Source organism: Dromiciops gliroides, chromosome 3 (assembly GCF_019393635.1).
Source record: "Dromiciops gliroides isolate mDroGli1 chromosome 3, mDroGli1.pri, whole genome shotgun sequence".
NCBI classification, from domain to species: domain Eukaryota; kingdom Metazoa; phylum Chordata; class Mammalia; order Microbiotheria; family Microbiotheriidae; genus Dromiciops; species Dromiciops gliroides.
The window spans coordinates 617,966,379-617,993,964 of record NC_057863.1 but is presented as its reverse complement, the minus strand read 5'-3'; the positions used below and the strand labels follow the sequence as shown (position 1 = coordinate 617,993,964).

Sequence of the window (27,586 nt, the reverse complement as noted above, 5' to 3'; positions counted from 1 at the left end):
AGTTGTTTTTGTTATTTTCTTTCTCTCAACTGATTATTTGATCAAACTCTTTAAAGCATTTCCCTGGCAAATTGGTTGCCATGGCAAGTGTAAATTGATTCTAGAAGTGTTATTCTTGATAAGCATATTAAAAAAAAAAGAGAGGAACATTTATAAAAGTTTTCTTTTTTCAAAAAACAAGTTTTCTTTGAGATTGTGTTGTGCTTTAACTTGTATTTAAATATGTTCTGATTTTTCACAAAAGTAATTGTATACTTAGTAAAAAAAAAGGTATTTGAAATTGTTGCATAATTATATATTATATTCTGAGTTAAGATGTATTCACATTTTTTGCGATCATTTATTATCCTTAATTTTTAAATCCATATGAGACTTGGATTATGGGAACTTATCATTTAAGACATTAATTGCCTTTATTCTGAGTTATCAGATGCCAGCTGGCCAAGATGCCATCCAATCACAAGAGGAATACATGCAAGAGCAGACACTGAACTGTCACATGAGGGGAGACATGCATGAAGTCAAGGTATGGCCGAGGGAATGGCTTTTGAGAAATGTTGAGGTTGGATTCTCTTGGTTTAATATTTTATTTTCTTTTTCCCCACAATACTGTACAGATGGCTGGAAGTTTTGATCCCACCCATCTCATTCTTCACCTGGCTTCTATGCCCCCTCCTATATGCCTGATGCCATGGACATCTCAATCCCATGCATCTGATTAAGTCTGACTCAGTTTCCTCCATTATGTTCAGTGGCATAGACATATATTTCATTCACCTATTTTAAGCCTGGCATACTGCATGGACAGTATATATTGCTCAAGTGTGGGAATGCTCATATCTCATCATTTCTCTGTTCTTTTATGGTAACCCCCATAATTATCTCAGGTGTCATGATAAATGCAGCATTGGATTTGGCCTTGACACCTGTTACCAATTATATTAGATTTTTAAATTTCTCATAATAGTATGAGGACAATTAGGCAGATGATATAAAGTGATAAAACAAAGATAAAAATTATTTTAAAAAATTAATATTGCAGCAATTGTCTTCTCAATTTACCCTCCACAAGGGGGGACTATAGTAATATTAAGTTTTAGAGAATGTTTCAATTTTTGTTTTATTATATGTTTCATGTGTAACAACAACTAAGATTCTGAATTTCCTTAGACATGTTTTTGAGAACTTTCATTGTTTGATTTGATTATTGACAAAGCTATTTTAAAGTTGTGTTAAGCTCAATTTGGTAGGAAATTTTCCTGGCTGATTACCAGCATCCACACATCAACCCCTGAAAAGACTTCCATTCCATGATTACACCCAGAGAACATCTGAGAAAAAACTTTCAGAGGCTTTAAATGAACAGGTTTTTTTTGTTTTTGTTTTTGTTTTTCCTTCTGTTATTATATACACCATCTGTAACATGTATTCTCTGCAGAGGCCCTCCCTTTGCAAGACCAATGTCAAAGCGCCAGTTCATGAGGACCAAAAAATCACCCCTCTGGACAAAACTTTCCTCTCTCCCTTTTCTATATTGTTATTAATATATTGTTAGTTAGCATAGGGTATTATATTCTGTTATTTTTGACCGTTTCATCAAGAAAACGCCCCGTTTCTTAAAGAAACAAAGTGGGGACTGTAACGATTGGAATGATGCCACCTGCTGGAGACTTACTGTAGAAGAGCTCCACCATGAAGTGAAGGTCTTTGAGGGCAAGAACATGCGTCTTTTCTTTGGTGTCAGGAAGTGAAGTTTGCTTGTGGGAGGGAGAAGGGGGAGCCTGGTGCTCTGACCGGGGCGCTGTTTCCTGTGGACTCTGGTGGAGAGTGGAGCTAGAAATGTGCTCTCCCTTTAATAGATAGATGAATGTAGGCCTTTCTCTCTCTCTTTACCAAATTCTTATTCTCCTTAATAAATGCTTAAAAGCCTAACTCTTGCTAAAGCTTATAATTTATTAGTGACCACTCATTAGATATTTTAGGCAGACTAGCTAGAATTTTAGCCTTTAACACCTCATTTACAGATATATTTACAAAGGTCTTTTCTGGACTTGCCATGGGCAGTCAGAGTGTCAAACCAAGACTCTGACCAAAGTCTATCATTTCCCAGGCCAACATTCTTTCTGCCCCAAGGAGAAAACTGAGGTCCAGAGTGATAAAGGGATTTGCCTTAGGGTTACGGATTTCTGGAAGTAGAGCAAAAATTGGAACAGGCAGGGAACATGAGGAATGGATGAAGTGATGTGGGAAGGGAATGCTGATAGACCAAAAGAACGTTTGAGCCAGAAGGGCTCTAATCTGATCTGCTTATTTTACAATAGGGGAAACTGAGTCCCAGGGAGGAAAAATAGCCTAACAAAGTCACTGATCACCTGAAATATTTACTCCATTCCCCCTTCATGCTACAGATGAGAAAACAGAGGCCCGGAGATGGGAAGAAACCTGCCCACAGTTTGGGAGGAGGATGCGGGGTGGGGGATCATAAGGGAATCCCTCATTTCATTTACTGGCTTCCCAGAGGTCACTTACTTCAGGTTTCGAAAGCCACACACCAGCTGAGTCTTCTGTTCCGGTGTCATCCGGGCAAAGATGGTGCCCTGGAGCAGGATCTAAGGGGTGGGGAAGAGTGGGTGCTACAGCAGCTGCTAGGAAAGGTGTGTATGTATGTGTGTAGGGAGGGGGGGAAACAGCTGCAGGCCAGAAGGTTCAAGGCATTTAGAGCTGGAAGGGACCTTTGGGATCACCTGGTCTCCAACCTCTCATTTTTTTTTTTTTTGGTTTTTTTGGGTTTTTTTGGGTGAGGCAATTGGGGTTAATTGACTTGCCCAGGGTCACACAGCTAGTAAGTGTCAAGTGTCTGAGGCCAGACTTGAACTCAGGTCCTCCTGACTCCAGGGCTGGTGCTCTATCCACTGCACCACCTAGCTGCCCCATAACCTCTCATTTTAAAGAGAAAACTGAGATTCAGGGAAGTTAAGTCCCTTGCCCGATGTCCCACAGCTGGGACAGTTGGGATGTGAACCCAGGAAACTCTAAGTCTGAGAGACCAGGTCCATAATCCAAGAGAGGAAGGTCCCAGCTTGGAGAGGAAGCAAAGAGGGAGAGTATGTCTGCATGGGGGAGGGGAGAAGGGGAGGGCAGTACCTTGGGCAAAAGTTCAGGGAAATGATCCAAAACCACAGCAAACGCCTTCCCGTTCAGAGCCAGGTGGCAGTGCTCCCTGGTTGGCTCCACGACATACCCTTTGGGCTGAAATGAGCCCCTGTGAGACCCCAAAGCTCAGTGTCCCAAGCTCCCGGCCTGATCTGAGGGTCCCTCTGCCCCTGCCTCATCAGGGAATGGTGGAGGGGTGGGGTGGGGTTAGGGAGCCTCAGGAGGTCATAAAGTCCACCCCCCTGCTTCCGAGCACGCTTCTTCCCACAACAGCCTAGGGAAGGGAAGGAGGCCAGAGCCACCATGAGGCTTACTTCGGCTTGCTCCCTGGCTGAGGAGTGCTCGCAGGGGACAAACTTGATTGAAGCCGGCTTGCCTTGGGCAGGGGCCGAGGCATGGACGAACACCACGGGCTCTTGGGGCCTCACCATGCCACAGGCCCGAGACACATTAACTGCGGTCAACATGTTGTCACCTGCAGGGCAGGAAGAGGGCAGGCTTGGCCAGAGTCGGCCGAAGTTCCACTGGACCACTGTCTGCTCTCAGGCTGGCTCCCAGGTGAGAAGCAGCGTGACATCAATGCCCACCCACGCCACTGATGAGTTAGATAAAATCCCTGCTTCCCAGACTCTGAGTGGGAGCCCTTCCCTCCTGCCCCCCTACCCCCTCCCATGGGGGCTGCTCTTCCCCGGCTTTCAGCCCTCAGGGGCCCCTGCCTTCACACACCTGTGACCATGACGGTGCGGATGTTGGCACCTCGTAGGGTGTGGATGGTGGGCGCCGTCTCTGGTTTCAGCACATTCTTCATCACCAGGAGGCCAAGCAGAGTCATCTCGCTCTCCACTTCTGTCCTGAGGGGACAGACAGGGCAGTCAGCCCAAGGGCAAAGATCAGAGGAGGTCCAGGGCCTCCCAGTGGCATAGAGGAAGGAGCCGAGGGATCTGAAGTCAGGAGCCCCCGTCTTAAGTCCTGGTCCTGACACCTGCCAGCCGTGGGATCTCAACCAGTAAACAAGCATTTATTAATCACCTACTATGTTCTAGGCACTGCGCTAAGCACTAAGAATACAAGGAAATACAACCTCCCTGAGTCTGAGTCTCCATCTGGAAAACGGGGATAAGAATACTTACACTAAGTCCTTCCTGGGGTTGTTGTGCAGAGATGCTTTCGGCCAAACCCCAGACTTTACAGGGGAGACTGAAGCCTTGGCTCAAGCCTTCTTTGAGGCATTTTGTGGCCCCTTCCCCGCTCCCCAAACTAGCTGCTTAATCTAATCTGCACCCACCGTCTCCCCCAAGAGCAGGTAATGTCCCTGGAGGCAAAGGGCCTTTTCAATTTTGTGGTGAGCACAGTGCTTGGCACACAGGACGTGATTAATAAATATTTGTTGACCAATTGATTGAAGTGACTCGGCAGAGGTCAAACAGCTAGCAGAGTCAGGATTTGAACCCGGAGCTTCCAAGGCTGCTTCCGCTCAATCACACTGTCTCTCAGTCGCTAGAGCACAAGGGACACAGATCTAGAACTGGAAGAGATCGTTGAGGTCATCTAGTACGACTTGCTCATTTGGCAGAGGAGGAGATTGATTGACTTCTATGTGCCAAGCAAATATCATCTCATCTGACCCTCACAACAACCCTGGCAGGTGCTGTCTAGGAAACGGAGGCAGAGAGGTTATGTGACTTCCCCAGGGTCACAGAGCCAGTCAGAGGCAGGATTTGAACTCAGGTTTTCCTGACCCTGGGCCCAGAACTCTATCCACTGTGCTACCTGGCTGCCCGACTAGGATGAGTGGCTTAGGATCCCATGGCCGTAGATTTAGAGCCAGAAGGGACTTCTAGAGTCATCTAGCCCAGCTGCCTTCTTTGACAAGATGAGGAAACTGAGGCAAGGGGAGTGAAGTAGCTTGTCAAGAGTTGTACAAGTAGCCAGTGACAGAGCCAGATGTGAACACAAACTTTCACTCTGTCTTCTATACAGATCTGCTTCTATGAATGAATGGATGGACAGATGGATGAATGAAATGGATGAATGAAATGAATTGTGAGATTTAAAATTGGATATTAGATCATAAATCTCCCCTACTTAACCCTTCCCTTAATTTATCTCCCAGACTAGTAAATGGAAGAAGCTTCTGGTTTTCTAGATAGAGCCTTTATTGTATATAAGGTGTTGTTGATTAGAAGGATAGGAAAATAGAAATACAGTACAAATCGTCTTAAATCTAGGCTTAGTCTATATTCCTTATAAAAACTCACCAAACCGATTTAGGCCACCTTTGGAGTGAGTCAGACCGTCTGTCCCGCGCCGCCAGGAGTCCCGCCAAGCCGGCAAAAAAGGCTACTCCCCTTCTCTCCACCCCGGAAGTCAAAAAAACCCCGGCAGGCAGTCTGACATGCGCAGCAGGCGGACTGTACCCAGCAGGCAGTCTGACATGCGCAGCAGGCGGACTGTACCCGGCAGGCAGTCTGACATGCGCAGCAGGCGGACTGTTCATCTCCTCCCCAAAAGGGTGGTCCTTGAAAAACTGGCGTCTTTCAGTTATCCTAACCGACTGTTAAAAACTTTCATATTTTACCACAGAATGAATGAATGAATGAATGAATGAATGAAAAAGCATTGATTCAAGCATATCTAGGTTGGATGGCTACTGCTGATGGAGACATGCTGTGGCCAGTAGAGATGGACGTGGGTAATGGATAGATTTAGACATGGGTGACAGTCGAATCTGAAAAGGGGGCTGAGATCTGCACTGAAGGAGAGCTTGCCCACCCCTCAGGAGATCACCAATCCAGTGGAAGGTTTGAAGAAAGTGTGTGGAAGAAATGTTTCTTGGGGTCCCCACCTGGCCAGCTGCTGAGCCTTCTCCAAAGTAGGAGCAATGTGCAGGGGCTTGAAAGCCAGGGCAAGAACCCGGAATCCATCCGACGTGTAGTGTTGGAGTATTTGGGAGAAATCTGGAGGCACTGGAGAAACAGGGGTGATGGGTATCATAGGGGTCACAGACTACACAGCCTGGCAGGGCAAATGGGAGTTAGATGCTCTTTCTTTTTTTTCATAAGTTTTTTTTTTTTTCCAGGGCAATGGGGGTTAAATGACTTGCCCAGGGTCACACAGCTAGTAAGTGTCAAGTATCTGAGGCCACATTTGAACTCAGGTACTCCTGAATCCAGGGCCGGTGCTTTATCCACTGCGCCACCTAGCCGCCCCCCTAGATGCTCTTTCAAGGGGAGACTGGGGGGTGGTGATGGTAGATTAAAAAGGATAGGATTTGAGGCCCTCTGGTTGGGGGCAGGGATTTGGGGGAGCAGCAGAGCCTGAGACCCTAGACCCTAGGGATACTTGGGCAAACCTCAAGGCCTGGTTTCCTACCATTCCCTATGGGACCGGAGAGCCTGGGAATTCACCGAGAGCATATACTCTCTCCCCGGGCCTGGGCTCTGGACCACAGACCCTGTGGGTTTGGGAAGTAGAGCCTGGAAGGGCTCAGGAAGGGTAGCGGGGGTGGAGGGAAGATGGTAGTGACATTCCATTTCACCTGTGTCTGGGGTACAGAGACTAGCCACCATCTCGGGGGCCCCCTTCATGTAAGCCTCGGGAGGGGCTCCCCCAGGCCGCACGGCCACCACGCTCATGCGCTGTAAGCCTGACGCAAAGGGAAAGCGGCAGAGGATGCCAATGGGCCCCAAGGGCTCCTGCAGAGGCCAAGAGAAAGGCAGGTGAGTGTAGCCCTCCATCCCTCCCCTGCCCCTCCGGCCTCCAGCCAGCCTGCCCAGCTTACTGTCCCCTGAAGCTGCTCCTCCAGGGGTGGGGGCTTCATCACAGCCATGACCTTGGTGGTCTCCAATCTCTCTTCTTCTAGGAACTGGGAAACAGGGAGAGAAGGGAGAAGGGCACAGACGGGGGTCACCGGGTGGGCACGGCCAATGTGCCAGGCAGGAGACTGAGCTAGGGCTGCAGCCAGGCCCCTGGTCGATGGAAACTGAGTGAGGAAGGCTTGGGGTGGGACCCGGGGATTTCCCTGATGTCGGTGACCAACCATGAAGACAAACAATAACACCACCCATTTCTGCGGTGTCTAAAGTTTACCAGGCCTGCATTAGAACAATCCTTTTGGAGGGAGATGGTGACAAAGTCCCTGTGCAGTTAAACTGGATAACTTGGGGGTGGTTTACCAGAGAGAACTCCCCTACAAGTGGCCTAGCAAAGCTGGCTACTCAAAAGTTGTTTCTGTTGTTTTTTTTAAATGTCTTTGTGTTATTAATTTGGGGTTCATGAATTTTTATCTCTTTTTCAGATACTTCAGAGAACTGAAAATAACCCTAAGAAGAAGTTGGAAAAATGGTTGGAAAAACCGTGTCATCACCAATGACAAGTGTAAGTTTTAAAAATTTCAAAAAGTTCAACTATTGCTTTAAAAGGTCAAAATTTCAACTCTTCTACTCCATTGACAGGGTGCTTTTATCTTGTGTACACCTGACAGTGATCCAAGTTTAAGGGTTGATGACAACTTTTATGTGTAGCCTAAGTCAGTTCAAGTCCATTTTACAAATGAGGAAAACTGAGGCTCAAGAGGGCATTCTCTTCCTTCAGCTAGGAAGCAGCGGAGAGAGCTGGGATTCAAATTCAGGCATCTTGACTACAAATCAAATGCTTTTTCCATTTGGAAAAAAATAAAAAAGCAACATCTTGCTTCCTAGGATGAAGAGGGACCCAGGCTCTCCTTCAACCCAATTCCTTTTTATTGGTCTGAATGGAGATGGGCCTACTTAGAGACAGATGACAGAGGATGAACAAACTGCTCTTACCCAGCCAGTAGACTCCACCATTTTGAGGTCGATGGGGTCACCAATGGGCTGGTCATTTAGCAAGGAGATGGAATGGCAGGAGGCCAGAGCAGTGAGCAGGGGACCTCCATGGAGCTGCCGCGGGTCTGGGAGCAGGGACAGGAAATTTCGATCTTTCACGGGGAGCACACCCCAAACATCCAGGCCTTCCTCCGTCAGTGTGCCTGTCTGGAGAGGGGGTGGGGGATTAGGCAAGATCAAAAATTCATGCCTCTGACTGAATGAGGTGGAAAGTGGGAGAATGATGGTCTCCACTCCACAGATGAAGAAAGTGAACAGACGTCACTTGCCCAGGATGGAGCAGCTGTTACCTGGACTGAATGCCCTGACCCTTCTCAGTCTGCTGGGTCTACTGAAGCCTTTCTACCAGCCTTCAAGACCCAGCTCTGACACCACAGCCACCAAAAAGCCCTCCCTCAGCCCTGGCCCCCACTACCCTGCTAAGAAACGAGTCTTCCTTGCTCAGAGTGAATATGTGGGCCAGAGCCTATCAGAGCTGGGTAGGGAAGGGAATACCTTAGAACCCAGAAGGTCAGAGCTAGCAGGACCCTTAGAACACAGAATGTAGTAACTAGGAGGGCCCTTAGAACACAGGGTGTTAGGGTTGGGAGGGCCCTTAGAACACAGGATGTCAGAGCTGGGAGGGCCCTTAGAACACAGGATGTCAGAGCTGGGAGGGCCCTTAGAACACAGGATTTCAGAGTTGGGAGGGCCCTTAGAACATAGGATGTCAGAGCTGGGAGGGCCCTTAGAACATAGGATGTCAGAGCTGGGAGGGCCCTCAGAGACAGAGTACAGCCTGTTCATCTTGTGTGTATAGTTAATGTCTTTGTCATAGTCCCAGTAGAACCTGTGATAAGCAATGAGGGCAGAGACAGGATCTTATCTAAACTTACAGTAGCAGCAGCACCAGTAATAACAACAACAATAATGACAACTACAACATCTGCCACTTCCCTGAGGCCCATCCCTTTCACCCTCACCCTCGGCCCTTGTACAAGCAGCCTCAGTTGTGTAGTACTGATGCGACCCCTGCCCAGTGCTCTGCACACAGCAGGTGCCTAATGGATGTCTAATAGATCACATCTGTCTTCCCCTCCCCAGGCCCGGGTTCCAGCCTCACCTTGTCAAAGCAGACCAGCCGCAGCTTGGCCCCCAGGTTGATGCGAGGCGGGCTAATACAGAAGATTTTGTCTTTTTTGAGACGATTCTGGGCGTAGATGATGCCGACCGTCATGGCGGCTGGGAGTGCTGGCGGAACCACCACTGTCACCAGATCTAGAGACCGCTTTACAATCTCCTGTATGGCTACCTGGAGGATGGGTAGGCGGCTCAGGCATGCACACTGGCATAGGGTGATCATACCCCCTTCCTCACCCTTGCCTTTCTTTCCTTCTGGGTTCAGATCTCAAAGTCTGGGGTTCTTCATAACACAGGATCTAGAGAGGACCTTAGATATTGACTAACCTAATCCTCTCACTTTAAAGATGAGAAAATTGAGGCCCAGAGAGGGGAAATTACTTGCCCAAGGTCATACATCCAGTAATCAGTAGCCCCGGAGTTCTGTGACTCCAGATTCAGTATTCCCAATCCCTGTCCCCATGCCCATAGGGGCCCCAAAGTACTCTCCCTATGGGAAAATGACTGGGGTTTCATAGGGCCCCTAGAACAAGGGAGGGTGTCCCACTCCGCCCCAAAAACCTCACCTTGTTGCGGATCAAGATCACAATGCTATAGACAGTGCCCATGGCAGCTGGGGGAGAGGAAGAAACCAAAGAGAGGTGGTGAGATTGAGCAGAGGAGGGGACACGGCTAAATAGAGAAAGGCTCAGAGGCCAGGCCACTTACCCAGGATAAAGAGGAAGAGCACAAACTTCAGGGCATCTCTGTAGAATTTGAAGTTGATTGGCTTGGGATGGAGGATGGAGCTAACCAGGTCCCCTTTCGCTGTACAAAATCCTGGGCAGGGGGAAGAGATGGCAACCTTGATCCTGCCCAGACACTGCTGCGCCCTCCTCACCCCCACCTTGACCAAAGAGGAGAGTAAGGGGAGGCAAGGGAGGAGGGAAGAGACTGCTTTTCCCAAGATCTTCTGCTGCTGGTGGGTCACCCAGACAACTGTCCGTGTTATAGACGGAGGGTTCCCTCTCCCCTCATACCTGTCCGGGTCACCACCGCCAAGATGTCAGCTCCCATGTAGGCCTTGGCTTGCAAGACTAGTGTCCCACAAAAGAGTGTATGTCGGCGATGTTCCTCAGGGGAGTAGAGAGTGGGACCACTAGGCAGTGGGGTCTTCATCACTGGGACGCTCTCCCCTGTGGGGGAGACTCATATGATGACTGTGTGTGGAGGCAAAAGGGGGAGAGACAGAGAGGGAGAGATGAGAGAGGAAGAGAGGGAAGGAGGGAGGGAGGGAGGGAGAGAGACAGGAGAGGGGGAGGGAGGGAAGGAGAGACAGAGAAAGATAGGAGAGGAAAGAACACAGAGACACAGAAAGAAGACAGAGAAAAAGAAAACTCAGCCCACATTGCATCCCTCCCTCCAGTATATCCCTTTGGTTCCCCCCCAAAGTGAACTGGGCATAGAAGATAGACAATGGATTTGAGATCCCAAGACCTAGATCCAAGCCCCAGCTCTGCCACTTATATGACTAAGTTAACCAATATGATTTAATCTATATGACTAAGTCACTTGCCTTCTCTGTCTTTGTCTCCTCGTCCATAAAATGCAGGACTTAGACTAGAGGATCTCTAAGACCCCTCTCTCTGCTGACATGCTGTGTTCTAAGGGCCCTCTCAGCTCTGACATCCTGTGTTCTAAGGGCCCTCCCGGCTCTGACATTCTGTGTTCTAAGGGCCCTCCTGGCTCTGACATTCTGTGTTCTAAGGGCCCTCCTGGCTCTGACATCCTGCGTTCTAAGGGCCCTCTCGGCTCTGACATCCTCTAACTTGTCTCCTAACACTCTTCCAGTTCCCCCAGCAGCTGTCAGGGAAAGAGCAGGGAGCTTAGGGGACGGTGTCCTCCCCTCCATCCTGGGTAGGACAATGTTGGGGCCCTCCTCACCTGTCAGCATGCTCTCGTTGACCATGCACTCTCCTGACAGAAGGGCGGCATCACAGGGTACCAGCATACCACTGGCAGGGAGTACCAGGCAGTCTCCAGGCACCAGCTCCATGGAATTGACCAGCACTTTTTCTGCAGGGGTGGGCACTTTAGTTCGCCTTCCCCCTCCCACTCCATTCCCTTTTATCCCACCACACATGGGACATCAAGTCAACAAACTCATTCCCTGTGTTCAGAGTACTGTGAGATGAGGTGAGGAAACAAATGGAGGGAGAGATTCGAAGCTCCCCGAATGCTTCTTCCCTGGGGCGTCCTTGGCTGGCTCCCTCCCGCCCCAGCAGAGTGTAAACACCATGCAGGCAGGGTTTTGTTTTGTGCCTGTATCTCCAGCACCTGGAACAGTGCTTAGCCTGCATTAGGCATTGCCTAAAAGCTCACTGAGTGGACTTGAATCCTGGGGACCAGGGCTTACCAGCAGCCCCTCCCCACCATCTCCTCACCTCCGCCAGCTCGGCGCACTGTCACACTCACACTCATCTTCACCATGTTTTGCAGAGTCTGGCTTTGCTGAAGGTGAGAAGGGAGAGAGTCAACATCAGGGACCCTCCAACGCCCACCTCCCCCTCTCCCAACTCTCCAAGCTTGGCCTGACACCCACCTTCCTGGTCTCATAGAGGGCCAGGGTGATGGAGATGACGGAGATGAGGAAGATGCAGCCAGCATAGTAGTAGTAGGCATCCCATAGCCACAGAGTGATGCTGAAAGCCTGGAATACGTAGAATGGATTCAGTACCTGGTTGGGAAGAGAAGTGGCCAAGAGTGAGTTAGATACCACAGAACAGCCAAGCCACAAGCTCCATCTTGGGCCACCAGGGGGCAGCAATGGGATGTGAGCGCTTCTCGCCCTTCTAATAATCATTCAAAAAGCATTTTTTAAACACTGTGCTAGGAGATGGGGGAAATACAAAAGATTAAACAGGAAATGATGGCCTCTGTTAATTATTTTATATTATACTTTGTAGCTGCAATAATAAATAGCTCAGGGGCAGCTAGATGGCGCAGTGGATAAAACACCAGCCCTAGATTCAGGAGGACCTGAGTTCAAATCCAGCCTCAGACACTTGACACTTACTAGCTGTGTGACCCTGGGCAAGTCACTTAACCCCAATTGCCTCACCAAATAATAATAATAATAATAATAAAAAGCACACTTGTCCTACCACTTATATCTAAGTAAGCCACCAATTTATTGTTGTTGTTGGTTTTTTTGGCAGGGCAATGGGGGTTAAGTGACTTGCCCAGGGTCACACAGCTAGTAAGTGTCAAGTGTCTGAGGCTGGATTTGAACTCAGGTCTTCCTGAATCCAGGGCCAGTGCTTTATCCACAGCGCCACCTAGCCACCCCCCACCAATTTATTAAATGCTTCTAATTGTCCTATTTTCCTAGATTATCTATCTGTACCAAAGGGTCAGCCCTTTTTGGCAAAATGTGTACAGATGGTTTTCTTCCAATGAATTCACTGTTAATGTAGTGCTTTAAACACTACATTGAGGGGCAGCTAGGTGGCGCAGTGAATAGAGCATTGACCCTAGAGTCAGGAGTACCTGAGTTCAAATCTGGCCTCAGACACTTAATACTTACTAACTGTGTCATCCTGGGCAAGTCACTTAACCCCAACTGCCTCACTAAAAATAAATAAATAAACAAACAAACAAACAAATAAATGAATGAATGAATGAATGAATGAATGAATAAATAAATAGATGATAGATAGATAGATAGATAGATAAGTAAGTAAGTAAGTAAATAAATAAACACTACATTGGGACCAATTTTTCCAGTTTGGGAATCTGGCTAGATCATTACTAAAGTGTAGGTTCCAGTGGGAACAATCAGCTAAAAAAACTCAGAGGCTTTCCTCCCAAGGATTTAACAGACAACTGATTAAGAGTGCAGATTCTGGGATTATACCACAAACTCCATGTACATACATATATAGTGAGTTTGTGCCTCGGCAAGGTGATCTTGATGGACTAACTGTAGTTGGGCACTATCTAAAATCAAGCAGTTTGCTTGTTAAGTAGGACAGTTTCCAAGTGTCTGAGCAAACTAGCCAGGAGCCAAGCAATGCGGGTGTTTATGTGAATTGCAAAAATAGTTTGTATCCCTTCTTTTTTGGAGCTGCCAGACCCTAAATCTCCTTTTTTTTTTTTTTTTTAGTGAGGCAATTGGGGTTAAGTGACTTGCCCAGGGTCACACAGCTAGTAACTGTTAAGTGTCTGAGGCCGGATTTGAACTCAGGTACTCCTGACTCCAGGGCCGGTGCTCTATCCACTGCGCCACCTAGCTGCCCCCCTAAATCTCCTTTAAAAGTGAAATTTACCTACAGGTAAATAAACCTTGGCAGGAAAACAGCAAGGCAGCCATTTTTTGACTGATCCTTACTTAGCCGTCTTAAAATGTCAGAAAAACGTTGTGCTGTCCCACCCAATTTCTCTAGCCTTTGAAGGTTTCAATATCTTTTACACACGGGACACGGCAGTGATGTTCCAAGCAGGAGGAATATAAAAGTGGAGAAGACTGGCAAACTAGCTGGCTCCTGGCACTCTGCCTTGTGTCCACAATCTAACTACAGTCATCCAACCCAGTAACTGTCCTATTGTCTATTACTGTGTCTAACTGTGAAACTTGCTTCTTGTCTGTACCCTTGAAATTGAAATAAAATTTAATGAGAATCTTTGTTAATGTTAAAAAACAAAAGGGAAAAAAAGGAATGACGGCCTCTACCCCTCAGGGAGCTCAGTTGAGGGGGCAGGGAGGGGGGTAATAACATAGAGACAAAGAGAAATCGAATTCAGGATATTATGAGATCAGGATGTCAGAAAGGGGCAAAACCAAGGCTATGGTGAGGTCTAAGGGGGAAGTTTGTTACCAGTGGGAGTAATCAAGGAAGGCTTCCTGAAGGAAGTGGCATTTGGGTTTCTAAAGAATGAGTAGAGGGGCAGCTAGGTGGCGCAGTGGATAGAGCACCAGCCCTGGATTCAGGAGGACCTGAGTTCAAATCTGGCCTCAGACACTTAACACTTACTAGCTGTGTGACCCTGGGCAAGTCACTTAACCCCCAATTGCCTCACCAAAAAAACCCCAAACAAACAAACAAAAAAGAAGGAGTAGAAATTCAACAGGGATAAATACAGTGTAAGTAGGACCACAGGAACGGGAACTACAAAAGGCCTCCCAGATTGGTAGCTAGTCCAACTTCCTTATGTTAGAAGAGGAAAATAGGGGGCAGCTAGGTGGCACAGTGGATAGAGCACTGGCCCTGGATTCAGAAGGACCTGAGTTCAAATCCAGCCTCAGACACTTGACACTTACTAGCTGTGTGACCCTGGGCAAGTCACTTAACCCCCATTACCCCGCAAAAAAAAAAAAAAAAGAAGAAGAGGAAAATGATGCTGGCAGGAAGGGATCTTCAAGGTCAAAGCCTGGAACTGATTCTTGACTTCCTAGGCCTTTATGGGTCACTGTTTTCCCAAACTCATCCAGTCTCAGGCTGCTTGGAATTCTCAGGGACATCTCAGCTTATTACCAAACTCATGTTCTGGTGGTAACCTGAGGCCCATGGAGGACAAACACCTCTCCCCACATTACTCAGCTAGCCTGCTCCTAACCCGTGCTCTTCCTACCAGGGTAGTGCGTCTCACTGGGTAGGGCTGGCTCCTACCTCATCCACCAGAAGCCGACCGTATGATTTGACTGGCACATCAATCCGATTAAGGCCATATATGGTCTTTCTGTAGGAAAGAAGAGGAAAGTCAAAGAGGAAGTGACCATCTCCATGCTGCCCGGGCCCCTTGATAATAATAACCTTGAAGTGATCATAAGATTATAACTCTAGAGTTGGAAGGGACCTCAGGGACCATCTGCTCCAGCCCCATCATTTTACAGATGAGGAAACTGAGGCCCACAGAAGGCAAGTGCCTTTCTCTAATGTCAGAGAGCTAGTAAATTATAAAGGTAGGATTTGAATCCAGGTTCTCACACTCCTAATCCAATGTCTTTTCCATCATACCGTGCCACCATCTCAGTGGCACAAAGTCCCTATATTACCGGGGCAGCTAAGTGGCGCAATGGATAGAACACCGGCCCTGGATTCAGGAGGACCTGAGTTCAAATCCGGCCTCAGACACTTACTAGTTGTGTGACCCTGGGCAAGTCACTTAACCCCAATTGCCTCACCAAAAAAAAAAAGTCCCTATATTACCAAGACAGAAAGCAAGGCTCAGTGTGGGTCAGAGTAGAGATGCCTACTTCATGTCTTGGTCCTGGGGGCTGAGTCCAGTGCTGAGATGATGAAGGTCTTCACAGGTCCTGTTCTCATCTAGCACGCTGAGGGGAGAAGTGGGAGGAAGGGAGAGTGAAAGGCCAGACTCTGAAGGTCATCACTGATCCCCCAACCCCTGTCTGCAGGCACATCACTAAAAACAGAAGTTCCTGTTTCTGGGATCATTCATGGGTCACCAAGTACTTTCCTCACCTCTGAGTTAAGTTTATTATGCCCATTTTTCAGATGAGAAAACAGGCCCAGAGGAGTTGAGACCCAGCTAAGGTCACATAACTAGGAAACTGAGTTTAAAATTCAGGTCTTCTTGGGGGCAGCTAGGTGGCGCAGTGGATAAAGCACCGGCCCTGGATTCAGGAGTACCTGAGTTCAAATCCGGCCTCAGCCACTTAACACTTACTAGCTGTGTGACCCTGGGCAAGTCACTTAACCCCCATTGCCCCACCAAAAAAAAAAAATTCAGGTCTTCTTGTTCCAACACTCTTTCCCACTATACTGCAGGCCCCTCTGCACCAGCCGTTATACCCTTAACCCTTCATCAGCTCAGGCCCCAAACCCTGGACTCACCTGACACGGCGGAAGGCCTGCTGAGCCTCGATCCATATGTATCGGACCCCTTCAAACACATAATACCGCAGGAGGTTCTTCTGAAGGAGAGAGGGATAAAAGGTCCACCCTCTAGAGACCCTAGGAGAACAGGACTGGGGAGGGGGCTGGAGGGACCTGGTCCTGGGCAAAGGAGGAAGGAGGCAAATGGGCCTAAGCCAAAGAGGGGAGGGGTACGTGGGCAGGAGAGAGGCCAGTACTTACCTCCTCTTTCCTGTAGAGTTGGATGGTGTCTCTCCAGGCTTCCTCCTGTGAGACCCCTACGGCCACGTGGTTCCTTCCATCTTCTTCCAGCCGCCAATCCCAACGGCCTTCCTGGGACTGGGCCAGGCTGCAGAGGGTGAAAAGTTTTGGGACCTCCTTCCCTTGGGAGGGGGACGGGGTGGGGAACCACCAGGCAGGCTGAGGCCCAAAGGGGCTGGGGTTTTCACAAGGTGGGTGAGCCCTGCTGGCTCATTCCAAATCAAAGAAAACAGCCCCATGGGGGGGGGGCAGGGAGGGAAAGAAGGCTCGATTGGGGGATGAGGATTCATTGAGGGGGAGTCACTGGGGGAAAGGGGGAGGGATATTCATTCTCCTCACCTGCCCTCACTCACAACCTCAGTTTGCACCTGGGTGGTGAAAAGTTGCCCAAACTGATCCTAAAAGACAAAATCCTTGGTGTTGAGCACTGGGATATCCTCCCCTCCAAAGCCCCCTCCCTCCAGCAGATCTCCCCTCCCGAGCCCACTTGATTCCTCCAAGGGGGCATAACTTACTAATAAGAATGCCAATACCAATTGTACTGACCGCAAAGGGGCTGGGGCTTTTTGTTTGTTTGCTTACTCGTTTTACAAAGAAAAGAGCTTTCTTTCCAAAATCTCAAAATACCAGAGATGTGTAATAATTCTATAATTAATCGTTATTATTCATTTTTTAAAAAAACCTGCACCCAGGTTCAAAGAGCTTTACAGTTTACAAAGCACTTTTCTCACACCCACTCTGTGAGGTTTTAAAAGGAAAACTTATTATCCCCATTTTATGGATGAGGACACTGACGCTTAGAGAGGGAAAGCTTGGGGGGGGGGGGAATAAAATTAGTTCATGAAGCCTGAGTGCTAGAAACGTGGACTCTGAGAGATCGATCCAGTCCAACTCCTTTCACTTTACAGATGAGGAAACTGAGACCTGGAGAACTGAAGTGACGAGGTCCGTGTCTCTGTCCTCCCACTCCCCGATTTCACACTTTCCACCACACCAGCTTCTGGTAAAGCAGGAGGAGGCCTACCTTGATGATCAGCCAGTCAGCCTGCTGTAAGGGGCAGGGGGTGCACTTGGCCTTCACCTCGAGCTGGGGCTTCCAGTGGAAGATCAACAGTAGGATGCCGGCCGTCAGGAGGGCCCCAATGTGGCACAGGCCTGTCCGCCACAGGCTTTGCTGGTAGCCGCTCACCTCCTGGGAGATGGGGAGTTGGGAAAAGGAAGCCCTTAAACCATCGTGTCTCTGCTCCCATCCCTTGGGGGTGCTCTGGTTATTCTGAGCTGGGGGGAGGGTTATGTATAAGGCAGGATTGGGGTGAGGAGTTTGACTCAGGAACCTTCCTGAAGGGGCCCAGGAAAGGAGATGGAGGCTAAGAAGGGGGCTCTCCTCGACCAAGGCTCTTGTCCTCCCAGACCCTCCAGCACTTACCACACATGCCTTGGCTGGACCTCGAGGCAAAGTTCCATAGTGGGGCAGGAGACTTTCCAGCCTGTGTCTGTGGATGGAGGAGGGAAACCCACCGGTCATTCTGACCCTTGGCCCCTCCTTTCCCCAAATCCCCACAATCCTTCCTCCACAGCACCCTTTTCTTCCTGCTAACCCTCACTGAGGCTGCTCCCCACCATGAGTGTGTTGGTGGGTGTGGCCAAGGGAGGGGTGCTGCACTCTTCCCTGCCTCTCTCCTTTATTTCTTTTTCTTTGAGGCAATCAGGATTAAGTGACTTGTGCAGGGTGTCACACAGCTAGTAAGTGTCTGAGGCAGGATTTGAACTCAAATCCTTCCCGACTCCAGGGCTGGTGTTCTATCCACTGTGCCACCTAGCTAACTGTCTCCCTTATTTCTCATGGAAAGGTTCCTCAAAGTTGCCATATTTCAGGAATTTAAATTCCTCCCTTAATCCAGAGGATTAGGAGCTGAACACATTGAGCTCAGACCATTTCATTTTACAAGAGGCAACTGAGAATCAAGAAATCAACAAACCTGCCTGACATGAGAGCTAGACTCAAACCCAGGTCTTCCGATACCAAACCCAGTGCTCTTTTACTAACCCACACTGCCCTGGCCTCACCTGGGAACTTTTTTTTTTTTTTAGTGAGGCAATTGGGGTTAAGTGACTTGCCCAGGGTCACACAGCTAGTAAGTATTAAGTGTCTGAGGCCGGATTTGAACTCAGGTACTCCTGACTCCAGGGCCTGTGCTCTATCCACTGCGCCACCTAGCTGCCCCGAAACTTTTTTTAAAAAAAGGAATGGGGGTGGGGGTCATCCTAGGTTGCCACCTTGAACCTCAAAGCCCAGTTCCTGAATGCCCCCCACCCCTCTGATCAGCTCCTCCCATCCTCCACTTACAGCTTGTGGACCTAGCTTTCCTGAGTCAAGGCTTCCTGTTCCCCTCAAGTCTTTTCAAGATATGTGTGTGCACACACACATATATATACATATATATGTATACACATATATCTATGTATATATGTGTGCATGTACACACACAGCCCTCTGTACAAAGCATGTTCCCAAGTCAGGCCTCTGAGAGTGGGGAGAAGGGAAAGAAGGGTCACCATTAGGTGCTTCCTCTGGGCTCTGCCTCCACATTCTTAGGCATCCCTTCCTCCCCACAAAACCACTGAATCCAGGAGCCAGAGATTTCCACAGCCCCTTGAGAGCAAGCCCACGGCATGGCACCGTGGACTCAGAGGCTGCTGACCTCCCCCATGATTCTATATGGACTTCACTTTCCTCCCCAGAGGGTCAGAGCTGGGAGAGCCCTCGGAGCACAGAGTGTTAGAACTTGAAGAGACCTTAAAACATATAATGTCAGAATTGGGAGAGACCTCAGAGCACAGGATGTTGGTGATGGCAAGGGCCTTTAGGACCCAGAAGGTCAGAGCTTAATAGGAAAGGGAGATAGTTTTCATCTAACTTCCTCATTTGACAGATGGGAAAACCGAGGCCCAGAGACACCCCTGTTAGCAAATAGCAGAACGAGCACTAAAATCCCTTTCTTCTGCCTCCCAGTGCAGGGAGATCTCAAACAAGACACTGCTTCTCCCTTGACCTAGAGGAGATGAGCCCAAGAAGAAGAGGCATCTCTGTTCTGGGACCAGATACCGACTACCTCACCCGCAGGATGCAGACTGCTTAGACTGGGTCCCTCCCATCGGGAGGTGGAGAATGGAAAGGTGGACAGAAAGGGATTTGTAAATATAGCCACCATTGCCAAAGAAACTCTGCCTCCCCAGTGTTTAACCTTCAAGGGTTTAATAGTCAAGAGTGTCTAGAGCCTGCGATCCTGGGCTGGCACATTTGGAAAAGGTTCTAGCTTCTCCTCTGTCTTCCTTACGATGCCACCCCAGGCAGTCCTGCTGCCTCCTCTCAGATGGCAGTGGTCATGGATGTGATTGATTTCCCCGGGGGCAGTTTTGTGCCCATGCCTTTGGGACCCAGCAGTGGTAATGATGTGGGAGACACAGATATCCTTATATCCTTTTTTCATTTTCTTGGTGGGTGAGTGCTCCCCAATGCATTGTATAATGCTAATAAGCCTCGTTCTTAGATCGGAGGTAGGTGTGCCTGTCTCAATTCCTCAAAGTGCAGAACTTGGTGACTGTACCACAGGCCTCAGGAATTATGCTATTAGTCACAGGGAGGCCATGTGAGAGAAGGGGGGTGGCTCCAGAGAATCCAGCCCTACTATCAGCAAACCAACTCAGACAATATCTGCTGTCCTTCAGGGATGCCTTCCTTTGCCCGTCCCACACTTGGGTTTTACACTCACCCATAATGATCCCTTAGTGTGTAAAATACTTTATGGTTTACAGACGCATCTCTTCCAAACCCTTTCTCCCCTCCTTCCATTCCTATTGGACGTTCCTATTTCTGTGGAGGGCACCATCATATTCTGGTTACCAGGCTTCACAGCCCAGGAGTCATCCTGGACTCCTTACCTTATACTCCCCACATAGCCCATCAGTTGTCAAATCATGTCATTTCTCCCTCTGCAACATCCTTCACTGCTGCTCCCTACTCTCCACTCACGTCTTGGTTCAGATGCTCATCATCCCTCAAGAGGACTACTTTGAGAGCCTCTTAACTGGTCTCCCTGACTCCAGTCTCTACCATGGAAGAGAGATGCTACTATTATGCCCATTTTGCAGATGAGGAAACTGAGGCTGAAATAAGTGAATTACCCAAGGTCACATAGCCAAGAGGTGCCTAAGACAGGATTTGAATTCAGGTCTTCCAGACTCTGAGTCTAAAACTAAATCTACTTTGATCCCTAACTACCTACCTTTATGATCAAATGCCAACCCCACTGTTTGGCATTTAATTCCCCTCACAACCAGGCTCCAATTTATCTTTCCAACTTTATTTCATATATTACTCCCCTTCACACAATTTATACAGTCCAACCAAATGAACCTTCCTGCTTTTCCTCACACATGACACTCCAATTCTCATGTCCTGTCTCCACACCTTTGTATGGGCTGGCCCCCATAAAAAAAGAAATAAAATAAAATAAACATACAGCACCGTGGCAAAGTCAATAGAGCTCTGGGCCTGGAGGAGTCAGGGAGACCTGAGTTTTCAAATCTGGTCTCAGACACTTACTAGCTGTGTGACCTTGGGCAAATCACCTCACCTCTGCCTGCCTCCATTTCTTCATCTGTGAAACGGGCAGAATAGCAACACCTTCCTCTCAGGGTTGTTGTGAAGCTCAAAGAGGACAAGAATGTGAAGCTGTTATTACAGTGCCTGGCGCACAGTAGGTGCTATGCAAACGTTAGCTATTTTATAGATAGCATGTAGTATATACTTATATGTGTATAGACGTGTTGTCTCCCCCTCTAGAATATAAGCTCCTTGGGGACAGGGACTGCTTTATTATTTTCTTTCTTTCTTTCTTTCTTTTTGCAGGGTAATGAGGGTTAAGTGACTTGCCCAGGGTCACACTGCTAGTAAGTGTCAAGTGTCTGAGGCAGGATTTGAACTCAGGTCCTCCTGACTCCAGGGCCAGTGCTCTGTTCATTGCGCCACCAAGGTACCTCAGGGACTGCTTTATTTTTGTCTCTGTATCCTCAGTATCTGGAATGGGGCCTGGCACACAGCAGGTATTTAATAAATCCTTACTGGTTGAGATCTTCTCACATGAGATCCAGGTTGGGCTGGGGGTATTTATATATATATATATATATATATATATATATATATTTATTTATATTTTTGTTATATTATTTATAGAAATTATATTTATAAAAATATATATAGTGAAAACTGAGTTTCAGGGAGGTGACAGTCTCTCTCAACATAGGAGCATGAGTGCTGTCACCTCAGGGTGCCCTGGTAAGAACACAGGCGCTATGTCACCCCTCAGTGCCCTGGTCGGAGCAAGGGCCCAGTATTACCCTTGGTTCCAGGCACCATGGGTTAAGAAGCTAGAACATTCAGAGGAGGGACAACCAGTATGGTGAAGGGCCTGCCCCCGCCCCTTCCCCAGCCATATGAGGATCAGCTGGAGGACCTGGGGGTGTTCAGCCCAGAAAAGAGGACCATGAAGGATGCCAATGACAGCTGTTGACCCTTCTCTGAAGACTCCAAGGGGCAGAGCCAGGAGCAAGGTGGGGAAGTCATCAAGGGGTCACTTTCAGACCGATGTCAGGACAAAATGGAAAAGGCTGCCTCAGGAGGAAGGAACACCTGGTGCCCTCTCTTTGGAGGTTTTCAGGCAAAGCCTGGGTGACTGCCTGTTGTGCCATATTGAATGAGGATTCTTTCTCCAATATTGATTGGTTGGTCCTGAGGACCCTTCAAGTTCTGTGACTACCCTAAGGTCACAAGGCATTAAAGGTTAGGAAGTGACCCTCTCAGTGTGGGTAGTGAGTGGGGAGAGCTGGGTTCCTATCTTAGGAATCTGAGCCTGAGCCTCAGTGTCCAGAAGCCCCTTGGGGCAAGTCCCTCCCACCAGCAGACACCTCCACCTTGAAAGCAAATGCCAGGAGGTAAGCACACTGGTTTTCTGCCAGCTACCTTCTTTCCATCTGCCAACCTGAGCCCTGACCCCACCCCCTCCACCCTGAGGCCAGAAGGCCCTATAGTGTATGTAGTGAAAAAAGAATGCTGGGAGTCAGAAGGTCTGGGTTCCAGTCCCATCTCGGCCACTTTTTGGCTGTGTGACCTTGGGCAAATGAACCAACCTCTCTGGGCAGCAGTGTCTTCAAAGTTGGTGCTGGGGTAGATGACTCCTGAGGCTCTCTCACACTGATTTTAGTGGAGAGGGAAGGTGAGGGCAAGGATACCAGGACAAAACTTTCACAACTTTCTCTGGCCCCAGGAATCACCTCTTCTGATTTGCAGCCATCGACCCTTCCAGAGACGTGGCTCTGACCCTGAGAAGCTCAAGTCTCTCCCCCTCCTTCAATCCTACTGTCCTCCTCCGTAAAATGAAGGGTGGGACTAACCCGAGAGATCCCTAGGGACCCCCTCAGAGTAACATCTTGTTGCTTCCATTCATAAGGAGGGGAGGGAACAGACGTTTATAAAGTGCCTACTATGTTCCGCGCATGTTACAAATATTAGCTCATTAGATCTTGTAATTGAAGGACACGAGAAATTTCACTGAGAGGTTAGAGAGAAGACAAGTGCTGTCACCCCCCCCCCCATCCTCTTTTTTCTTCTCCCAGGTCACAGATATCTGGAAATCTAGTCTTTGGACCCCAGGTTAAGAACACCTGGACCAGGTGATATCTACGAGTCCTTCCAAGTATGAAATAACAGATTGTGGACACATCCTCTCATCCTGCATCTCACTCACCGCCCTGGGCAGCAGCCTCCTCTCCTCATCATCACTGTCTGGCAGGGAGAAAGAGGAGGAGGAGGAGGAGGAGGAGGAAGAGAGGGATCTGGGCCCTGGGCAGCCCCACCCCTTCTTCAAACAAAGCCAGGAGATAGGGAGTGGGGGAGGGGTGCAGAGTTCAAAGGGCACAAAAGAGGCGGGCTTTCATATAGAGCAAATTGGCTTCTGGTGTCCTCTTACCCCCCTCCCAGCCTAATGACAGTCCCTGCATTCTTTACTCAGGGGACATAGTACAGATCAATGCTTCAGGCTCCGAAAATTTCCCCCAGGGCTGGGACAGAGCCAAGGAAGGGGCAGGATCATGGATTCGGAGCCAGAAAGGACTCCTGAGGTCATCTGGTCCAACGCCTCACTTTACAGACGAGCTCCAGAAAAGGGCAAATCCACAGTATTTCAGGATCAATGGAAGGAAATGGGAATATTTAATCTGGAGCAGACCCAGGGGATATAACAGCTGCCTTCAAGCATTCGCAGGGCTGTAACAAAGAACAGGGATGAGATTTGTTCCCTTCGCCCCAGAGGGCAGAGCAAATAGCAGGCGAGAAAGATGCAGAGAGGGAAATTTGGCCTCCATGCCTAGAAAGACTTCCTAATGATGAGAACTATGCCAAAGTTCCCCTTCCTAGGAGGACTTCAGGCAAAGGCTGGATGCCTATTTGTGGGGGATTCTTTATAAGCTGATCAGTTGGCCTAGACTGTCTCTGGGGTCCCATCCAACATTGAAAGTCTGTGAAAGGGGGCAGCTAGATGGCTCAGTGGATAAAGCACTGGCCCTGGATTCAGGAGGACCCGAGTTCAAATCCGGTTTCAGACACTTGACACTTACTAGCTGTGTGATTCTGGGCAAGTCACTTAACCCCCATTGCCCCGCCAAAAAAAACCCAAACAAACAAAAAAGAAAGTCTGTGAAAGGAAGAAACTGATACTTGGAAGGAAAGAATAAATTGTTTGAGGGGATTGGTGGTTGAGGGTCTCTAGATTCTTAGGCCAGAGTTGTTTAGAGGACTCCCTCCTGCTGTGGCTAGAGCCACAAGCTTATGCTGAACAGAGACCTTAGGGCGATTCCAGATGTTTCTACTGATACCTGAGAATTAGCACTCTTTGTGGAGTCCTTTCAAGTGAACAGCAATTATTTTGGAGCAAGAAGCCCTATTGTGTTGCAATAACAGCGCCATAGGCCTGGCCAGTCTTAAGCTGCCCATTTTTCAGATGTCCATGAGCCTCTAGGAGGCCAAAAAGTTTCTCCGGGGTGACATCTGAGGCAGGTGGATTCTCAGGCCTCCAAATCCAGCCTCATCACATCAGTGCCCGACCAGAGTCAAGACCACATCTCCAGGAGGAAACTTCAGGCCCAGGTAATTTAATTGTCTGGGACTGCCAGGCCAAGGTGATTCATCCTTCTGAGCCCGGTACAAATCCCAGCCTTTGCATGAAGCTTTCCTTCCCCAAAAGGGAGGACAAGTGGCCCTAAACTTCTGCTTCCAGGGGCAGCTAAGTGGCGCAGTGGATAAGGCACCAGCCTTGGATTCAGGAAGACCTGAGTTCAAACCCAGTCTCAGACACTTACCAGCTGTGTGACCCTGGGCAAGTCACTTAACCCCCATTACCCTGAAAAAAAATTTAAAAGAATAAAAATAAAATAAACTGCTTTCAAGTACCTGGTGAGAGGCCTGCCAAGTAGAAGGGAAGCATTTATTAAGTACCTCCTATGAGGCAGGCTCTGTGCTACACGCATTTACGAACAGTATCTCTTTGGACCCTCACAATAACCCTAAACATCAGGTGCTATTATTATCTTTATTTTACAGAGGAGGGGAAACAGAGGCAAACAGAGGTTAAGTGACTTGCCCAGAATCACACAGCTAGCAAGTGTCTGAGGCCCTCCTGATCTACCCTTATTTAACTACTTTTTAATGGTATTTATTATATACACACTTATATTTGTCCATTGGATTGTAAACTCCTAGGGAGTAGGGATTGTTTCTTTCTTCGTTTTTGTATCTCTTTGTAACTCACACAGTTTCTAGCACATAGTAGGTGCCTAAGATAAATGGCTGTTGATTGAGATCTAATTCCCAAACTGTCAGGCTACAACCAAAACCCAACCCAATCCTGTGAATAGGCAAAGATTCTGAGTGGGGTTCTCTGGGCTTTGACCCCTCCCAGTCCTGGGGCTCCAACAGTGCTAAGCTGCAAGGACCCTCTCCCACTGAGCCAGGCAACAGGGCCCCTTTTCACACAGTGCCAGGGGAACCAGGGAGATGGGCACGTCACCTAGGAGAAGCAGAGGATGCCAGCCCTGACTCCCTAAGATCCTCTCCCTGCCCCCTTCAGCATTTGTGGGGAGAAAGAGCCAACAGCTTCCTCCTCCCCACCCCCAGACTGAGAGTTGGCAGGAATCTCAGCTGCCATCTAATCTAACCCATACAGGAAAGGAATCCCAGATCTAACATAGCCAGCAAGTGATCATCTTTAAGACATCCAAGAAAGGGGAGCCCACCACCTCTATTTTTTTTGGGGGGGGGGCAATGGGGGTTGACTTACCCAGGGTCACACAGCTAGTAAGTGTCAAGTGTCTGAGGCTGGATTTGAACTCAGGTCCTCCTGAATCCAGGGCCAGTGCTTTATCCACTGTGCCACCTAGCTGCCCCAAGCCCACCACCTCTTGAGAAATGCCATTCTACTTTGGGCCAGTTCTCATCATCAGGAAGATTTTTCTGACATCCAGCCTCAATCTGTCTCTTTGCACCTTCTACCCATTAACCTGGGACTAAACAAATCTTCTCCCTTTCTACTTGGAAGACCTTTAAATCCTTACACTCAGCCATCACTGCCTCCTTATCTCCAGGCTGAACACCTCTAGTTCCTTCCACTGCTTCCTAAAGGCCACGGACCCAAGGCCCTTCGCCATCCTGGCCGTCGGCTTATCAATGCCCTTCACAGACTGTGGCACCCAGAAATGAACACGGGACCACAGAAAGGACGCGAGGAGGGCAGAGTCCAGCGGGACCGCCGCTTCTGGAAGCTGGGCCTCCCTATTAATGGACTTTTTATTTGCACCCAAATGAAGACTTGACATTGATCCTTACTGGTTTTCTTCTTTATTAAATCCAGTCAAATGCTCTCGAGGCCTGTCAACTTTTTGGATTCTTCCCAGCTCTATGTAATCTTTAGATCTGAGGAGCCTGCAATTTTTGCCTTTATTCAAGTCTTTGATTAAAAAAAAATGCTAAGCAGCTTGGGGCCAAGAACAGATCCCTGGCACACCCCAATGGAGACCTTCTGCCGCATTTTGACCTTTGATGTTGAACAACTTCTTTTGCATCTGACCACCAGAGGCTTTCCAAGTCCGTCTAATCTACATCTCTCCATCCTCTCCATAAGAACTATATGAGCCACTTTATTTTTTTTAAAAATGTATTAATATAGGGGGCAGCTAGGTGGCGCAGTGGATAAGGCACCAGGCCTGGATTCAGGAGGACCTGAGTTCAAATCCGGCCTCAGACACTTGACACTTACTAGCTGTGTGACCCTGGGCAAGTCACTTAACCCTCATTGCCCTGCCCCCCCCCCCAAATGTATTAATATATAGGTAAACTATATCCACATCATTCCCCTCTCCAACTACTAAGTTAGTAAGCCAGGCCAAAAAAAAAAAAAAAAAGAGGTTAGTCTGGTCCAACCTGTTGTTTCTTGGTGAAGCCACGCTGGCTCTTTGGAGGAGTCACTGCTTGCTGGTCTTTTTAACTGTTTACCATCTACTCCTCTCATGATAGCTTTGAGAATTTTTCTAGGAATCAAAGTCTAACCCAGTGAAGTATAATTTACAGTTTTTGATCACTTCCTTTTTTTTTTTTTTTTGGTGAGGCTATTGGGGTTAAGTGACTTGCCCAGGGTCACACAGCTAGTAAGTGTCAAGTGTCTGAGGCTGGATTTGAACTCAGTTCCTCCTGAATCCAGGGCCAGTGCTCTATCTACTGTGCCATCTAGCTGCCCCCCCCCCTTTTTTTAAAAAATTGGGGCAACATTTGCCCTTCTCTAATCTTTGGGTTATTCTTCCTGTTTTCCATAAGCTCTCAAACAGCACTTGTATGGGCTCAGTAATCTCATCTGCCAGTTCATTCAGTCCATAGGGTGTAGTGCCTGGGCCCAGTGACTTCAATTCACCACAGGCAGCTAGGGGGGTTTACTCATCTGGAGCATCAACTCCCTGATTCTCATTCCTGATCTGTCATTTCCAGTGCCAAGGTCATTCATTCTCTTTTGTTTTATTTTGCGGGGCAATGGGGTTAAGTGACTTGCCCAGGGTCACACAGCTGATAAGTGTCAAGTGTCTGAGGCCAGATTTGAACTCAGGTACTCCTGAATCCAGGGCCGGTGCTTTATCCATTGTGCCACCTAGCTGCCCTGATTCATTCTCTTTTACAGAGAAAATGGAATTAAGTAGTTCTGCCTTCTTTCTGTTGTCAGTTATCATGGTGGA

The 27,586-nt window shown here is 48.4% G+C and overlaps 1 protein-coding gene across 1 annotated transcript in view; it reads right to left on the bottom strand.

Annotated features, from left to right (window-relative positions):
- Positions 1–27,586, bottom strand: part of ATP13A2 (ATPase cation transporting 13A2) — a 51,517-nt gene that overhangs the window by 7,694 nt on the left and 16,237 nt on the right. Inside the window, exons 2-23 of the mRNA XM_043997265.1 lie at positions 17,682–17,748; positions 17,280–17,447; positions 16,595–16,653; positions 16,217–16,343; positions 15,974–16,053; positions 15,376–15,453; positions 14,789–14,858; positions 11,722–11,856; positions 11,564–11,630; positions 11,064–11,195; positions 10,160–10,315; positions 9,849–9,959; positions 9,707–9,753; positions 9,124–9,312; positions 7,962–8,168; positions 6,935–7,018; positions 6,692–6,848; positions 5,999–6,119; positions 3,880–4,004; positions 3,468–3,628; positions 3,145–3,249; positions 2,530–2,609 (exon numbers count right to left, since the gene is read on the bottom strand). Coding sequence (XP_043853200.1) covers positions 2,530–2,609; positions 3,145–3,249; positions 3,468–3,628; positions 3,880–4,004; positions 5,999–6,119; positions 6,692–6,848; positions 6,935–7,018; positions 7,962–8,168; positions 9,124–9,312; positions 9,707–9,753; positions 9,849–9,959; positions 10,160–10,315; positions 11,064–11,195; positions 11,564–11,630; positions 11,722–11,856; positions 14,789–14,858; positions 15,376–15,453; positions 15,974–16,053; positions 16,217–16,343; positions 16,595–16,653; positions 17,280–17,447; positions 17,682–17,748 — 2,526 coding nt within the window. The remainder of the gene's footprint in view (positions 1–2,529; positions 2,610–3,144; positions 3,250–3,467; positions 3,629–3,879; positions 4,005–5,998; positions 6,120–6,691; positions 6,849–6,934; positions 7,019–7,961; positions 8,169–9,123; positions 9,313–9,706; positions 9,754–9,848; positions 9,960–10,159; positions 10,316–11,063; positions 11,196–11,563; positions 11,631–11,721; positions 11,857–14,788; positions 14,859–15,375; positions 15,454–15,973; positions 16,054–16,216; positions 16,344–16,594; positions 16,654–17,279; positions 17,448–17,681; positions 17,749–27,586) is intronic.